General features: G+C 37.5%; 1 protein-coding gene across 5 annotated transcripts in view; it reads right to left on the bottom strand.

Annotated features, from left to right (window-relative positions):
• LOC116699450 (dipeptidyl aminopeptidase-like protein 6) overlaps positions 1 to 18,323 on the bottom strand; it is a 93,775-nt gene that overhangs the window by 1,328 nt on the left and 74,124 nt on the right. For 4 of the 5 annotated variants that reach the window (XM_032532025.1, XM_032532026.1, XM_032532023.1 and 1 more), the window contains 18 exons: positions 13,139 to 13,259; positions 9,365 to 9,519; positions 7,807 to 7,904; positions 7,520 to 7,646; positions 7,365 to 7,403; positions 7,034 to 7,141; positions 6,857 to 6,948; positions 6,336 to 6,383; positions 6,137 to 6,249; positions 5,340 to 5,387; positions 5,117 to 5,215; positions 4,917 to 4,986; positions 3,695 to 3,889; positions 3,540 to 3,594; positions 3,305 to 3,407; positions 3,131 to 3,186; positions 2,928 to 3,000; positions 2,735 to 2,808 (listed from right to left, as the gene is read on the bottom strand). In XM_032532025.1, coding sequence (XP_032387916.1) covers positions 2,735 to 2,808; positions 2,928 to 3,000; positions 3,131 to 3,186; positions 3,305 to 3,407; positions 3,540 to 3,594; positions 3,695 to 3,889; positions 4,917 to 4,986; positions 5,117 to 5,215; positions 5,340 to 5,387; positions 6,137 to 6,249; positions 6,336 to 6,383; positions 6,857 to 6,948; positions 7,034 to 7,141; positions 7,365 to 7,403; positions 7,520 to 7,646; positions 7,807 to 7,904; positions 9,365 to 9,519; positions 13,139 to 13,259 — 1,674 coding nt within the window. The remainder of the gene's footprint in view (positions 1 to 2,734; positions 2,809 to 2,927; positions 3,001 to 3,130; positions 3,187 to 3,304; positions 3,408 to 3,539; positions 3,595 to 3,694; positions 3,890 to 4,916; positions 4,987 to 5,116; positions 5,216 to 5,339; positions 5,388 to 6,136; positions 6,250 to 6,335; positions 6,384 to 6,856; positions 6,949 to 7,033; positions 7,142 to 7,364; positions 7,404 to 7,519; positions 7,647 to 7,806; positions 7,905 to 9,364; positions 9,520 to 13,138; positions 13,260 to 18,323) is intronic. The other variant, XM_032532027.1, reaches the window with a different exon arrangement.

Genomic DNA, 18,323 nt, shown 5'->3' on the forward strand with positions numbered 1-18,323 from the left:
ATAGTATAGTATGTTACAAAAATGTCTATGTCATAAAACGTCTAAAAGATTTAATAAAATGTCATAGTATACTGTGTCGAAAAAGGCATAGTATGCCAAAAGGTCTTAAAAAAATCATAGCACGGCCTAGTATCTTATGAAAAAGTCATGACAAAGTCAGTATGTCATAAAAAGTCATTTTATAGAAGGTCATAAAAATGTCATAAATAAGTCATACTATGACAATAAAATCATTAAAAAGTTATAGTATAGCAAGTCATAAAAGTCAAAGAAAGTCATAGTATGATAAAAAAAACAAAAAAGTTATAGTATAGAATGCCAAAAAATGTCATAAAAAGTTAATAAAAGGTAATGGTATAGTAGCCTACTGTATTTCATAAAAAATCATAACAAATCTGAGTACAACATGTCACAAAAATCATAAAAAGTCACAATACAGTATGCCGAAACATTTCATAAAAGGTCATAGCATAGTGTGTCATCAAAAAGTCAAAAGAAGTCAGTATGTCATAACACTTTCATAAACAGTCATAGTATAGTATGTTCTAAAAAGTTTATAAAACGTCATGGTATAGGATGTCATTTAAATAATGAAAAATTACGTACAGTAGGTCATAACAAAATCATAAAAAGTAATAGTATAGAATGTCATAAAAAGTAGTAGTATAGAATTTCATAAAAAAGTCATAAAGTAAGTCATAGTATGTCAAAAAAATTAAAAAGTACTACTCTAGTGTTTTCAAAATTAGAACCTGATACAAAGCATTTCCTGATTTATCGGTATCACCATTTGTGATAGACAATTTAAATATTCATTCATCAGAATCATTTATAATGACAAATAAATGATTCTGATAAATTGAATATTTAAAAAATAATTATGGACTGTTAACCATGTTGTGAGCGTTGGCAATGTATAGTTTGTCCACCAGAGGGCGCTCTACAACGTCCCTGTTGGCAACACTGATATTTTTTGTTCAAAGGTCTTTAAGTTTCATATCTTAAGTTTGTATTTTACACAATTTATTTATCAGAACTTTAATATATTATTTGCCGACGGTGCAGTCGGATGGATACATGACTGAATTGATGATTGGAAAATAATAAAAAGAGAAAAAATTGTTCACAAAAAAAAAAGAACTTTAATATATTTTGATGTACCTCTGTTCTGTTGTGACAATAAAACAAATTATTATCAAATCATTTTAGTGAGAACTCATGAATTACAACAAATAACTAATGTCAGGGAAATCTGTCTATGTTTTGTAACGTTTTTCTGGATTTTTATTAAAAATATATATCGGTCGATAAATATCGGCATATTGGATTTTTAAATAACCAAATATTTGTATTGGTCTTAAAAATCCTTTATTGGTCGGGCTCTATTAAAAATCATTAAAAAATCAATAGTGTGTCATAAAAATCATTACAAAATCATAGTATAGTATGTGATAAAACGTTTATAAAAAGTCATAGTATAGCATGTGATAAAAATATTATAAAAGTCATAGTATAGCATGTGATAAAAAGATTATGAAAAGTTATAGTATAGTAAGTGATAAAATAAATGTCAGTATAGAATGTCATAAAAAGTGATATAAAAATCATAATATATAACAATATATATATAACATATAGTATCTTAGTAGTAATAGTATAGTATGTCATGCAAAATTAAAAAGTCGTAGTATAGTATGCCAAGAAATTTCATTAAAAAACTCATAGTATAGTATGTTATAAATAATGTCATTAAACAGTTATAAAGAAATCCTAAATTATTGTGTTATAGTATCAAATTACGTATCAAAGTATTAATTTTTAATATGTCAAAGGAAGTCATAGAATAGAATGCCAAAGAAATCAGAGTATCGTATGATAAAAAAGTTTGTGTGTCAAAAAAAAATTTCATATAAAAGTAATAGTATAGTGTGTTGTAAAAAAGTCATAATAAGTCATAGTATGCCAAAAAAGTCTTAAAAAATATAGCATAGTGTGTAATAAAAAAGTCATAGTATAGTATATCATGGAAAAGTCATAGTATAGTATCATACAAAAGTCATAGTACAGTATATCATACAAAAGTCATAGTATAGTATATCATGGAAAAGTCATAGTATAGTATATCATACAAAAGTCATAGTATAGTATATCATGGAAAAGTCATAGTATAGTATATCATACAAAAGTCATAGTACAGTATATCATACAAAAGTCATAGTATAGTATATCATGGAAAAGTCATAGTATAGTATATCATACAAAAGTCATAGTACAGTATATCATACAAAAGTCATAGTATAGTATATCATGGAAAAGTCATAGTATAGTATATCATACAAAGTCATAGTATAGTATATCATGGAAAAGTCATAGTATAGTATATCATGGAAAAGTCATAGTATAGTATATCATACAAAAGTCATAGTATAGTATATCATGGAAAAGTCATAGTTCAGTATATCATACAAAAGTCATAGTATAGTATATCATGGAAAAGTCATAGTATAGTATATCATGGAAAAGTCATAGTATAGTATGTCATAAGAATTGTTGTTCCTCCTGTACAAACTTGGCTATTAAGACAAAATCCAGAGTCCTTGTTCTGTGCGGAAATGCAATCTCCCGTTCAGCCACATCTAATATGAGGCTTCAGCAGTCTGGGTCAGTCAAATGAAATCCTCCCAGTTACACACAGGACCATTTCTCAGGTGTAACAGGGATTCCAGAAACTCACCTGTAGAGTGTAATTGGCCTTCTCGCTGATTAAATGATTGATAAATTTGGCCGTGTGCTGGAAGTGAACCTTCTCTGTGGTAGCGGAGAAGATAAGTTTGGAGACCACACATTAGGGATTGATCACAGTTAAATTGTTTGTGTTTTAATCTCTGCAGTATTGAGAAATAAAATATAAAACCTATGTCTGTTACCATCAGCAGTTGGGTGAATTATCAAGTATTGCTTTTGCAGAAGTTGACCTGCTCTGTGTGCTAAATTTGCCATCTGAAGAAAAGAGAGAGGGAAATCCAGCATATATGTCATCAATAATAACCCTTAACTCCATCCCTGTACATTGTAGCTAAACATCTTTGTGCGTTATTTGGAGAAGCAGACTGAAACGTTAAAGCTTTACCGTATATACACGGGAATCTGTCTTTGAGCCGAGGTATCGTTCTGAAAATGCAGATGCTGCCATTTAAAAAAAAAGGAAAAACTGAGTTAGAAAGGTTGAGCCCCTTTAGACACTGTCCCAAGAGCATGACCTATTTAACACATCCATAGAAAAAAAAAATGTGGAAAGTTATACCATAGAGCTCGAAATCTGTAATGGGGGAGACTGCTGTTCCACATTTAAGATGGTTAAACTCATCAGAGCTCAGAAGCAACGTGGCTAAATATCCTCCATAGGCCTGAACAAAGGTAGGGGGGGGACACAGAAACACATCAAGAAGTCTAATTAATTATAATTCATCATAATAATGTCAATGTGAAGCAGTTGCTGTATCCCAAGAGCCTCTTTGAGTGTGTTGTCTTGTCCTTACCTTTCCGTAAACTCCCATTCGACTCTGATCAATATAATTCTCTTTGGATATGAACCTAAAAATGAAAGAAAACTGGTCAAACTTTCAGTGTTCTGGGACGCAAAGACCAAGGCCTTGGTTACTGTCATGCTTGCAGTGAAAGCACAAGTCCTAACCTGAGGGCCTCTAGCTGGTCCCTCTCCTCTAGTCTTCCAAGTTTCCTCCTGACTTTGTGGAGAAAGTTGGTGCCCTGGAAGCCGCTGCCGTGGCCGTCAAAGCGGATGACGATAGTGCTGAAGCTGCTGACCAAAACCGTGGCCCAGTCCACTCGGAACTGCTCCGACACCATCTGCCCGCCGGGCGTCCCGTCCCTGTGCAAAAGCCACAACCACGTGTTGGTCAGTTTAAGGACTGACAAATTTCTCAAAGATTAAAATGATAATATAATATATTATAAGAGGAAGACAGATTTGTTGTTATTTAACCGTCCGAATAGAGGGTTTAACATCAAAATGAAATGTGTACAAATAAGAACAAAGGACAGTTACTCAACAGATTACTTTGCAATGAAATGTATTCCAGTACAACACCACCTTACCAGGCAGCTCAATACTAGAAAGGTCTGGCAAAGCGATTTTCACAAATAGTATTTAGTTAAGTATTTTTTATTATATTATAGCACAATGTGCTGCTGAAACAACTAATGATTAACTGAGTGACATAAAATTAATTGGCAACTATTTTAGTGACTATTTAGTCATTTAAGTCATTAACAATGTAACACATTAAAACATAAGAAATGTGACAACTTCCCCTTGAGCCCTGAGGAATTGTACTTTTTAAAGGTCAATAGACCAAACTAGAGCCCGCCCGACTGTTATTTCAATTTTTGAATATATATCGGTCAGGCTCTAGACCAAACAATCAAAAATAAATGACAGAAAGGCTGCATTGCAAATTGGGGGCAGTAGCTTGAAAGGCCTTACCAAGGCCCAACAAATTGACACTTTTGAGTTGCATTGTGGGAAATGTAGGATCCAGCATTTTTGGCTCTTGAACCCTGCTAGGGACTAAAAGTCAGGCTATTAAACCATTTTGACAATTCTGCCAGTGTTTAATACAATTCCTGGGAGTTTTCCAAATTTAGAGAAGTTCATACTAAATTGCTGTAGTACTTTTTCAACGGTAATAGCTGCATTCAAGTGTTGATAATATTCTGGGCATGGTTTCATAAAGATGTAATTTGGAATTAAGACAGCTAGACATATTCTGTATTATTGTCTCTTGGATATTATTATCTTTACACTTGTTAAAGCCCTTTGTAACCTTTTTTTGAAAAGTGCTCTACAAATAAAGATTATTATTATTATCATATTATTATTACGTATTCATACTTACACCAGCAGCAGTAAAGGGTAATGGGCTGTAGCTATGAATCCAGCTGGCTTCAGAATCTGCATTGTCAGAGCTACAACAGATAGGGTTAACAGAAGAGGTTACTGGGAACTGTATAATACAAGAAGACTGGGTGTAATTTCATTAAGATGTAAACATTGGTAACTGTGTAGAGTATTTGCTAATTCCACATGAGTACATACTGTAATCGTCTATGGTGATGTTCTCATACTCCACTCTGGGCATCTGCATGTTGTTGTACGTATTGTTTGCGCTTTCGTTTGTCTCCACGTCAAACACCTCTGCAGTGAAGCAGTTTAAACAGATGAATCTCTTAACGACAAATCTAGTCAGTTAAAACATATTCATATAATTCAGTACAGTAATGGTGAAGTAGGAGGACATTAATACAGAGACGAGACTTACTCTGTTTGTCCTCTGTGCTATAGATAGCCACACTCGGTATATCTGGACCTGCACAAAGCAATTCAGAGAAAATCAGTTAAGAGGAATGCAGTGATATAAGTTAATTTGCTTGAGAAAGCACTGAGAAAAGGCCACCACACCAGTTATCAAGCATCTGAAAGCTAATCCTCTGCAACAGAAACATCTCCCTGTCTCATCTTAAATTCAGTTAATAATCTACTTCCGTCCCATGAGGAAGTATCTTATTATTTCACAATTGAGCTACTCTCCAAAGATCCAATTAATGAAGAAAGCCACTGGCACTTTTTCTCTCTGGGGTGAACTTCCTAAACAAATCAACCTCTATAGAAACTGTGATTTTTTGCCCCTGTGCTGAAGCCACAACAGCAAAAAACAACACAAAAAACAATGTGTCTCTAAGGAACACAATGAATATCTAGCAAACAACCACCCACTGTATTTCCATATGACAAATAGTAAAAAAAAAAAAAAAAAAAAAACAGAAAGCCACACAGCTCAGCAGCTGCCAGAAGCTCAGTAGTGCTCACATACTCTCGGCCTGCAGAGGTATTTCTGTGGCTAATTATAGGGATCCAGCAGAGGTTTGAGGTAATCTGCTAATGTCCAGGTCGATATAAGCTCTAAACCTGACATGTAACACTAATTTAGTTATGCTTTCTACTGAATGTGGCTTTCTGCCTCCCCCAGACAACTTTCATTCCCATGAGTGTTAGGATGTAAAGTGCTCTCAGTCTAAAAACTGTTTTGACAAGAGATTCAAGGTCCAGGACGCTCACCTTTACAGTTGAGTAAGAAGTACTGCATGCTGGGGCTGAAGGAAACGTCCACATAGCCGCACTTGAACTCACAAGACAGGCAGCAGCGGTTGAACGGAGGAATGGTGTCAGCACTGTGGGATGGCACTGAGTGAGTATCATTGTATTCCTTAAATAGCACTTGCCGAAAACAGAATTATAATTTGTGGGAAAATCCGACCTGTACAAGTGTCGTCGTTTGGGGTTGTCCTCTGTGCTTAGAAAGTATCTGGAAAACATCCAAATATTACCATCAAATAACAGAAAAGCCATGATTTTACAACACTGGCTGTTATAAACAGCCCCAACAGTTGAGTGTTTTAAGTCTCGTCTAAAGACACATTTAAGTCTCGTCTAAAGACACATTTAAGTCTCGTCTAAAGACACATTTAAGTGTCGTCTAAAGACACATTTAAGTCTCGTCTAAAGACACATTTTTATTCTTTGGCTTTTAACTCCATGTGAGTTGTGTGGTTCTCTGATGTCTCTTATTGTTTTACTGTATTTGAGTATTTATTGATTTTATCTATTTTTTTATTTTTTAAACCCGATACTCTTATTTTGATTTTACAATATTTTATATTAATTGTTTTGTATGTTTGAGTTTTCTGTGCAGCACTTTGGTAACTTTGTGTTTGTAAAATGTGCTATAGAAATAAAGTGGATTTGATTGGATTGGATGAATACATCAACATCACTTACATGAGATTCCTTTTGTGATTGTAGGCCAAGATGCTGGTGACGTCCCAGTCTCCAGAGGTCAGGGACTGAAGTATGTCTGTGCTTGTGTTAGGCTAGAATAAAGTAAAGGGACGTTAAGCACACTGTACCAAACCTTCAACACAAATATCATAAGGATAATACTGCAGTTATTTTTACCAGAGAGGTGGACATAGAAATGTGGAAAAACCTTCCTCTCCCACCCTGAGGGATTGCTCTGGTGAAGAAGAACTTGTGTGCGTCATGGGAAAAGAGCGGTGCTTCGTTCTGCCGAAATAAGGAAAAGTATCTGCAGGGCTTTTGTATTTAAGCAATGTCACACAAGAGGGAGCGCTGTTGTACTTGATACCATCACAGCTGTGAGTCGGTCGTAGGCAGCACAACCTGTTATTTACTCGTTCAAGCTCCGACACAGGAAACAAACCCTGTCTGTGTTTTGTTACTAACTACTACACAGGGACAACAGGGAATCAGTGTTTTCATCACGCACCTGTCTGTGCAACCAGCTCTCGCTCTCATCCTCATGTTTCTGAAACAAAAGGAGTAGGACTTTAAAAGCTTTTTTTTCTGAATCTCGGAATTTATCCTGAACACTAAATACACACATTTCACACTTTGTCAAAGAACATTTGCAAACTGTTTCACCTTAATGCAGACTCCAGTTGTAGCCTCACACAACGTCAGGATAGAGTTGTTCTGGCCTCTGTTTAGCCAGTTGACAGCCAGTTTGGTGCTGGTAGCCCATTTGACCATAGTGATATAATATTCCCTCCTGGAAAAACAGAAGGTGAGATTACATCACCACCACTGACAACCTCTGTCTCAACTACCTTAAGGAAATACTCTATGTAGTAGGTGGCTAATACTTGAGGCTATTTTTGATGCTTGTTCCTTCATACACAATAATAAGGCACCGTTGGGCTGTCACTCACCCTATTCGGGGGTCATCAGGTTTCTTCATCACAACAGTGTGCAGGGGGCCATTGAGGCTCACCACTGACAGGTGCACTACAGGGTTTTCCTCCCCAGCCTGCAAGGTCCAAGAGGACAATAGATAGGTCAGACTGGATTTCAGTTGCAGACAATAAGGAATTTTCTTTTGTTCTGTTCTTCTGTCCTTACACAATCTATCTATCAAAGTCCTCAATGCATAACAACATCAACGTGTTGTTTTTTATGGGCACTTTATGCAAACTTTTTAGACCTTCAGTAACCTCTGTTCCTTGCCTCTTGTGCAGGTAATAGTATAGCCCAGCCGGTCCTGAACCATTTGTTCAAACGTTACTGCAATTCGTATGATTTACATGTTTTGTGTTGCTGTGTACACCACTTGACTGCTGCTGTATAAGAACGAGGCTGGCCGCATATAGGAAAGAGGTTGAGGAGGAATGAGGATGGGTGGGAGTGGGCGGTAACATACAGGATTTACAAACCAGGCAGTGGAGTTTGCTTCCCTGAGAAAACAAAAGACTTTCACCCAGAAAATGAATGGTTTAATACAAAGAACAATCTTTTTCTAAACTTAACTAGTCATTTTGGTGCCAGTCATATCGTCACATTTTCTTGCCTAAACTTAACCGTAATCTGCACTGAAATGACCAGTAGCTTGCAGTGCTCTGTCCACAGCAGCGTGGTAAAGTTGGTTTCATATTGGACTGGATATTCAACACATTCGAAAAATCTATTATGCAGCTTACCCTTTGAACCTAATCATGTCAAAACAATTTTGTTGCACTCAGCTAACTCTCTTACACATTGCACAAAACTTAGTTGGTCAAAAAACTCGTTCTTTGATTTTTAAAATATTTTTTTTATGTAAGAAAATGCTATAAATCTATTATGCAGCTTGACCTTTTGACCTATTCATGTCAAAACACTTTTGTTGCACTTACTTAACTCTCTTGCGCATTGCACAAAACTTAGTTTTTCAAAAAACCCATCCTTACCACCAACTACCGCTGACCTGATGGAACCACAAACGGCAGCTTGGGGGGGGCTCTATAACCAGCGCACAATCACCTATTCTGGGGTAACTAGACCACCAACCCTAACATGACGGAGCACCACGACCAGCAGCTTGCGGTTCTCTGTACCCAGCACACAGTCAACTATTATGGTGTAACTGAACCACCAACTTACCGCTGACCTGACGGAGCAACGCGACCAGCATCCCGCGGTGCTCTGTACCTGTCTCCCAAACACTTTCTCAAGTAACTGAACCATCAACTACCACTTACCTGATGGAGCACAATGCAGAGCACTGTAGTGAGTTGCATGAAGGTCTGTAGCGGCCATTTTAATAACTGTTCAAGGTTTTTATTTATTATGTGCACAGCAATTAGATAGCCATCATTAGCAATGAAAAGCTTAGGTCTCAGGCTCCCTCCAACAACGCTAATAAAGTATTAGAAAGAAAAGGATGGTCACACAAGTAACAAAAAAATGAGAATCTAAACACAGTGTATAGTGAGATTGTGGCTGCAGACTTGCCTTTGGGTAGTGATACTCCAAGGTGGCGGGGTACGGCGTTCCTGTGAAGAAGGGAACTTCCATCTTTGGCACCAGCGTGTCATTGATGGTCATGTAGGCCAGACGCAGCCCGTCTGGAGACCACCAGTGGGCTATGTGAGTCTGCAGGATCTCCTCTGTAAAAACAAAACAGATTCTTTCTTTCTTTCTTTTTTAATTGGAGTATCCATTGGAGAGTGCCCAGATTAAGCCCCTCTGAGGGGTCTTTTAATCTCTCCATCAAATCTTTGATTATGTATATATTAATCTGTAGTATTTGTGTGAGCCAAAAAACTAATCTAACTAGAGAATACATGCATTTTGAAGCATGCATGAAAATAAAGACGATAAAGAAGATGTGGAACAAAATGTTTTTTTTCCCAAAGACCAGATTAACTTTGGAAACTGTCCAATGGTTATTCTAGAAAAATAAGTCAAAAAAAAAACAATAAAAAGTCAATAAGTCAAATCCATGTAAAAATCCAGTAAAAAATGTAATGTTTGCCTCTTGAAACCTAGAAGTATTTGGCTGCAACACCACATCACTAAAATGTTTCATATGAAACGTTGGCAATGCTCTATCTGCAGCTTAGCTGGTGTTTATGTAATTATCATATTTTGACACTGATAAAGACATTTCCAGTATGTCACCATTATGAACAGACACTAGTTTAATACTTGTAGCATGTGTGATTTATGGCCCATTCCCTATGCGGAGGAAAAACAAACCAATTATTCTTACATGTTGACAGTTTAAATACTTGAGCTTTTCTGATTACAGTCGTCTTTATTTAGCAGTTTCCTGATGAGTGATTTTCATCCAGCAGGGGGCAGAAGAGCTCTATCAACAGAACTTACAGTACACACTTTACTGTACCTATATGTGGAGCTCTAAACAAAAGCCTTTCTTGGTAAAAATTACCAGTTCAACCTTTTGAGGATGAGGACTTTGCAATTTTGTTATTTATATGCTAAATTATTATTATTTTTTTTTCACATCGTGAATGCACAGGAAGTCTGTTGTAACAGGGGCAGATTGAGGACACAACACTAGAGTGTTGAATTCTCAACATTTGAATTGAGTTCTTACTCTAAGGCTGACTTGTGTGTTACAGTGCAACAGGATGTTCAAGGCCTTAGTCAACAACAAATTCCTCTATAACCCAGGAGGAGCACAACATATATTTTATCCATCATTTCATGAAGGTCGGAGCGTTAAATAAGATTCCTGGCATTTTACATCAACTATAGTATACATACTGTATCTGCAACTCATACAAAAGACAAAAATATGAATATTTCCTGTAACAGTGCCACAAAAACATGGGATGTTTTTGTGTTTTTGTCCTCCCACACTATCAGTGTTGAGTGCTGTGGATCAGCTGTGAGGTCAATGCAATACAGTCTGTGCATGACAATAACTGCTTTTAGAGGCAAACGCACAGCTGTCTAAACCTCCATCAGCTTTGGAAAGGGCAAATTCACAGACTGAAATCCACTGAAATAAGAATAAACGTTAACTCCTGTAATATTCTTGTAAAAAAATAATTTCTTTCATCTCCCAAACCAAATGCTCTACAGGAAAACACTACAAGTTGTCCCAACTTCAATCCCATGACTTCTCTATCTTTAATTTCTTGATCAAAGATAGCACTGTTTGTTGATGCGTTATTATGACAATCAAGGTATAATTATTAACTCTAAACAACATCAAAGCATGACAGAAAAATATGTTTTGGCATTGTTTAAACCCCACAGGACTGCATTTCAAATTTGAGGTATGATCCTAATGCTTCAGAAAATTGGATGTAATAGAGCAGCCATAGAAGTGGAACATTATCTTTGAGTATTTCAACAATATCTGCATGATATATTGCAACTTCAGTGACTGCAACAAGCAGATTCTAAATATATATATGGCACTTTCATGTGTAAAAGTTTAAAAGTGGAAATTAGAGGGCAATAAATGGCAATTTTGTTGAGCCTTTCTGTGATGAGAGCATTTGCAGCTCAAAAAAAAGTTTTGTATCTCTCACTGAAGGTTGAGGACTGGAGAACACTAAAACCAGAGAGAAACAAGGCAGCCTCACCTTGAACCTCATTCAGACAACTTTTTCCAAACCTATCTCACCTGAACAATATTACACACTGTGTTGTAAAAGACGAAAGCTACGTGATCTCTGCTGTTATCCGCTGACAAATCAACCAAAACGTATCTGGACAAATCTTTCTTTAGCATTAAAAATGGATTGCTTCTTTCATGTTGTGTTCTGTGTCCACAACAAAGAAATAATCCCATTAGTGAAAATCCCATTAGAGCTGACCCTGAAGCAATTCATACACTATAATCGAATTGATATCATAGTAACTGGCCTTTTGCAATTCAATTATATAATTACACTGCGATCCTTATCCAAATCCACTCCCTGAATAAATTCAAAATTAATAACTATAACCATGCTGGAAACAGAAGTCATCACTTAAACCTAAACATTTTATTATCAATGAATACACAGTGGGAAACCTTGTCTCACACATGGCAGCGCATCTGTAAGCAAAGCTATATTCAAGTGGTGTGTAATTGCAATGTCTGTCTCAATTATGCAGTAATCAGAAAATGCCTCATATTAAAATATCCTGGCTTTTAAACATCTGCTGAGTGAGACTGCAACGCTGCAGACATGAATAATTAAAACTGCCTGAACAAAAAGACAAGCTATGGGAAGTCTGGAGAAGGAGGGGCAATGGAACATATCCAGATGTGCTCTTCCAAATGGAAGTATGCACACAAACACACAACACGCTTCTGGGTGGGGGGCAGGTGTCACAACAATGGATCAAAATGCGCTTATAATTTAACTAGTTAAAAACATATTTCCTAAAGTTTGTGAACACCCCTGTTGTTCATGGTTTGGTCTCCTTAGATCCAGTTAAAGAGCCTGTAATCAACATCATCATTTTACCAATACATCACACGGCTATTTGTACATGAAAGGGGTTATTTGTGGCGACAAACCCACCGTTATCACCCAATTCTATATTTCCCCAAACAGAAGACAGACAAAGATGTTGGACATAGTGTAACTGGCAAACATTGTGGAGCATTTAGCAGCTAGAGGAACGTCAGGAATCCAAAAAACGGCTGAAACAGAATGAATATTAGTAAACAAAACTTCAAATAAATTGTAATGCTAACACATTTACTATATAAACTTAAGTGATAACATACTAGTGTAGTAACACAAACTATAAACTGATATTTTAAATAGCAGTTTGGGTAAGGCTTTTACTTTTCAATGTAACAATGCCTTTATGCAAAGCTATGGTTTTCTGAGTTTAGTGTGGAAGAACTTGCACAGAATGGCATGCGCAGAACCTCAACCCCATCCAGACCAGGTCTCATCACCCAACATCAGCGTCTGATTGTAATGCTCTTAGGTTCTACTAAATATTAGCAAATACATATCAGGTTCCAAAATTTTGAGGAAAGACTTGCAAGGAGAGTGAGAGGGTAAGATGATAGCACGTTAATGGCCATGGTTTTTGTAATGATATATTCACATCATATACAATCACATACAAGGTGTCCACATTCTTTTGGCCATATAGTTCTGTCACTTCTGAAAGTGACAGAAAACCCTATCTGTCTTAGAACTTTGGAGAAAGTTCACTATTTGCAAAATGGAAATAAGGGGATGTAATATCATCCTGGGCTTTTTTTGTGTTTTGCTGAAAGTGTGTTTGCAGTTGTCTTACCCTCATACAGCCAGTCAGCAAGGCCATTGAAGATGACTCCCTCTTTACCAGTCGAAACCAAGCGGATCGATCGGTTATCTACTGTCGATCGGTAGTAAATGTTGTTTTCAAATATGAAGATCTGGACAGAGAAAAGCAGAACCATCCTTAGTATCTGTTCTGATCTACTGTATCACGGTATGTAGCCTAGAATTGTTACATGCGTATTACATAACCTTTGGTGTTTCACTGTAATGCCAGTGTTGGAAAGACCGTGCCTGTGCGCATGCGTCAGTGTGAACATTTCCAGCCTTCACCACGAGGTGGATGCGTAGCGATCCAAAAGGGGGGACAGCGGCTGTGTGTGCGATGTGTGCGTCATTACTGAGAAGTGAGCTGTTCAGTGTAATCCCTTTATGTTTAGATGCCTTTGAGCGTTGTATGAGAGATATGCTTAAGTAATGTCACGTAGTTTGGTAAGATACATGTTTAGTGCGAGTCAAGATAACCTCGCAACCTCTGCAATTACTTTCACTTTTGTAAATCCTTATAGTCCGTGATTGATGTTGGCATCCACTGGAACTGTAACCTGGTTTATATTTGATCTATGTTAACATTTAGATGTGACATTATTTTTGCCTTACTAGACCTGTTCCTCACGACGGATGCTATGTGTAAGTAAGTAAGGTTTATTTGTATAGCACCATTCATAGATAAAAATCACAAAGTGCTTCACAGTAAAATGTAATAAACTACCAACAAAGTACAATACAATGCATAAGACCCTTTAAAAACAAATGGAAAACATATACAAAAAACATAAAAAACCCACGTAAAACTAAAAGCCTGTTTGAATAGCAGCGTCTTCAGTTGCTTTTTGAAAAAATCAACAGAATTCATACAACGTAGAAATGTAGGCAATGCATTCCACAGCCTAGGTGCCACTGCTTGGAATGAACAATCCCCTCTGGATTTAAAATGAGTGTGGGGAACAACTAGCAGTCTCTGACCTGATGACCTCAGCCTACGGATCGGATTATGAAGCTGTATCAACTCAGAGATGTAGTAAGGAACTTGACCATGCAGGGCTCTAAAAGTAAGAACCAGGATTTTAAATTGAATTCTATACTGGACTGGTAACCAGTGAAGTGCTGCTAAAACAGGTGTGATGTGTGCTCTTTTGTTAATGTGAGTTAAAAGCCTTGCAGCAGAGTTCTGAACAGCCTGGAGACTCAAACAGGTAAAAAGACTGTTACAGCAATCTAAGCGAGAGGAAATAAAAGCATGAATAATCATCTCCAACTCACCATTTGACACCAGTGCTCTTAATTTGGATATATTCCTTAGTTGAAAGAAACAGTTTCTGACCAATTGCATTGAGTGGTACTCTAAGGACATCGCTGAATCAAAAACAACACCTAAGCTCCTGAGCCTCGGCTGGACAGACAAGCCTAAGTCAGCAATGTGTTGTTTAATCAGAGGGATTTTACTCTCAGGAGCGATAATCAGCGTTTCTGTTTTGTCCGAGTTCAGAAGTAGGAAGTTGTCACATAACCACTGTTTAATACTGGTCAAGCAGTTAGTTAAGGAAGACAATTTATGGAACTCAGTTTCCTTGAACGAGCAGTAAAGTTGAATATCATCCGCATACAGATGGTACGATATGTCACTGAAATGACTAATTATCTGTCCTAGATGGAGTATATACAAAAGGAACAGGATGGGTCCTAAGACAGAACCCTGAGGTACCCCACATGACAACCCTGCAGTTTCAGACATGATCTGATTTACATAAACACTAAAACTTCTACAAGAAAGGTAGGATGAAAACCATTTTAAAACTGATCCAGACATCCCAACCTGATCATGAAGTCTATTTATCATAATATTATGATCAACAGTATCGAAAGCAGATAAAAGATCCAAGAAAACCAAAACTGTGTATTCTTTAGAATCAGCTGACATCTGAATATCATTAGAAACTAAGATGTGTAAGATGTGGCGCATTTGTGAATCGATAAGGCCACACTCGTGGGAACATTCCAGAGCCCTTGCGGGCAGTATGACGTTAATTCAGTTGGCCACTAGGTGGCACTGTTGTATTACGTTTTACTAGTAAATACTGTTGTGTTTAAGAAATGTCAGTTAGGTCTGTATTAATATTAATGATGCAGCTAATTTGATAGTGAGAAATTAATATTAATGTTATTTCTTGTTTTTTTCTTGTTTATTTCAAACCACACACACGCCCACACACGCATGAAGACAGAGATATTCCTAATCGCCTACACATACAGTCCCTGACAAATGTCTTGTTGCTTGTGTACAAATTGACCTGAAGTGCCGCTGAAATATATTTCTAATCAAGATTTATTTACAAGAAATGGCTCATTTTAATCCCAACAGCTTTTGTAATAATGTTTCAGTGCAAAAAGAAACTGTCAAAAAGTATTCTAATAGTCACAGCTTGGTAAAGCCCATTGAGTCAATGTTTGCAAAGACATAAGTGTTGTCGCCTTGTCATATGAGCTTCACCTGTGACTAATAATGGATCAATTAGGTCTCAGGTGTGTATAAAAACAACCCCAGTACACTAGACCTTCACATCAACTGCAACTAGACATCTGCAAACATGCCTAAGATTCACCCTGAGACTAAAGTTTTGATTATCAAGAGGCTGAAGACCAGATCCACTGCTGATGTGGCAGACACCTTCAATGTGTCTCAGCGTCAAGTACAGAGGACTGAAAAAACATTTGAAGACACTGGAGATGTTTTTGACAAGCCCAGGTCAGGCAGACCCCGCAAGACAACTGCTCGAGAGGACCGTTTGTTGGCTCGAAAACCCAAGGCCAGCCCATTTTCCACTGCAGCAGAGTTCCACCAGACCTGGTCCCCTGAAGTCCCTGTGTCAACCAGAACGGTTTGTTGGATTCTGTCTCGAAATGGCCTCCATGGTCAAATCAGTGCCCAGAAGCCAGCACTAAACAAAAGACAATTGAAAAACCATGTGGGATTTGCCAAGGCCCACAGCTTGCTAAAAGGACGCTGGAGAAGTGGAAGAAAGTGGATTTTTCAGATGAGTCTTCTGTTGAATTACACCACAGTTGCCGCAAATATTGCAGGAGACCTACTGGAGCCCGCATGGATCCAGAATTCACCCAGAAAACAGTGAAGTTTGGTGGCGGAAAAATCATGGTCTGGGGTAACATCCAGTATGGGGTGTGCGAGAGATCTGCAGGGTGGAAGGCAACATCAATAGTCTCAAATACCAAGAAATCTTAGCTACCTCTTATATTCCCAACCATAAAAGAGGCCAAATTCTCCAGCAGGATGGTGCTCCATCGCATACTTCCATCTCCACTTCAAAGTTCCTCAAGGAGAAGAAGATCAAGATGCTCCAGGATTGGCCGGCCCAGTCACCAGACATGAACATCATTGAGCATATGTGGGGTAGGATGAAAGAGGAAGCATAGAATATTGATGAACCAAAGAATATTGATGAACTCTGGGAGGCATGCAAGACTGCTTTCCTAGCTATTCCTGATGACTTCATCAATACATTGTATGAATCCTTGCTAAACCGCATGGATGCAGTCCTTCAAGCTCATGGAAGTCATACAAGATATTAAATTTGAATCTCACAGCACCACTATTTAATTTGCTGACATATTTTAGTATTTGTAGTAAATTTGTTCAATTTATGTATAGGCGACAAAACTTTTGTCTTGCCAAAATTTGACCTTTCTGTCTTGTATATATATAATATATAATATATATAATAATAAATCTTTTTTTTTGTGAAACTAATTTATTTCAGTGCATTGAACATCATTTGGGAGGGTTTTAGCTTTTCATATGAGCTTACACCAATTGATTAATTAAAAGTCAGGTTAATAGCAGGTGTTTCTACAAAATAGATAAGCGACAAGACTTTTGTCAGGGACTGTAGATAGCTATATGCACATATAGCAATTACCTGCCAAACAGTGTCCCTTATTGTGCTATGCTGTGCTGTGTAAATCCTTCAACACCTCAAGTAAAGTTAAGGTTTGGATTGAACAGTATCGACTCCTTTGTGTTCTGACCGACACCCCAGTGAGACACACATCTTATATTCATCATTCCTTATACAGTCCTACCATATTCACCAACCCATCACCTATGTAACAGCTAGGCTTGAACCTGCACCCTGTGGTGCAGAGCTGGTAGTACTTTTTCTCTGCCTCTTCGTCTCACATCTGTCTTTCTATCCACAGCAGGAGCCTTTATGCTAAAACCACTTTATCTTAATCCAGATAGAAACACCCACTCAATGACACTTACAAGCTAATACAGTGTCAGACAACACCTGCCTTAAGCACTTTATTAACGGATATTTGCCTAATTACAGTTTGAGCTAGATTCCTCTCCAAAGCAGTAGGAAATTCTTTCTGTTGCTAATCAAGGAGCTGGAGCTGGCTGAGGCCCCACAGGCACATACAGTACACACATCTTTTTCCCCCCGTGTTTATTGAGACATGATGCTGTCTTCTGACGGTTAAATTGCAGGACTGCTGAATTAAGCAGCAACGATGGCATCGCCTTAAGGAATAAAGACAGACTTCGGGCAGATGAATGTGTGACACACCCTCTGTCAAACCACTTCAGTGTTTTTGCTTCTTCGTCTGGTGCCAGTATAAGGGAGATGAATGTTGGATTGATTGATGTCTGAAGCACAGGCCGTGTTGGTGTAACTGGGCTGTCAGCTGAAACCTCTTCAGTTAAATCTAAGCCTCAAATCGCCAGCACAAGAATCAAAAAAGAAAAAGATATGGCTCCTTTTGCTCTGATCTGTTGCCGCCGTTGAGAAAATCAAAGATTTATACTGTGGGATCAACATCTGAGGAAAACTGATCAATGCAGGGCTGTGTAAAGCAAAGGAAGCCAGTGGTTGGCGAAAGTTGTAAAAGCGCCACAGGATATACAGTAATTCTCAACATTCTCTTTATTATGAATTATATCTTGGCTGAAGCTGCCTCAAAACTCAACCTCAAAACCTTGATTCAACTTCCTTATTCAATATTAACACCAAATAATTGAAAGAGAAACTACAGTGGGGCTCGAAAGTTTAGGCAAATTTGTATTAATGTGCATAAAGAAGCCAAGAAAAGATGGAAAAATCTCCAAAAGGCATCAAATGACAGATTAGACATTTGTATAATAT

This window comes from Etheostoma spectabile, chromosome 12 (genome assembly GCF_008692095.1).
Source record: "Etheostoma spectabile isolate EspeVRDwgs_2016 chromosome 12, UIUC_Espe_1.0, whole genome shotgun sequence".
Lineage (NCBI taxonomy): Eukaryota > Metazoa > Chordata > Actinopteri > Perciformes > Percidae > Etheostoma > Etheostoma spectabile.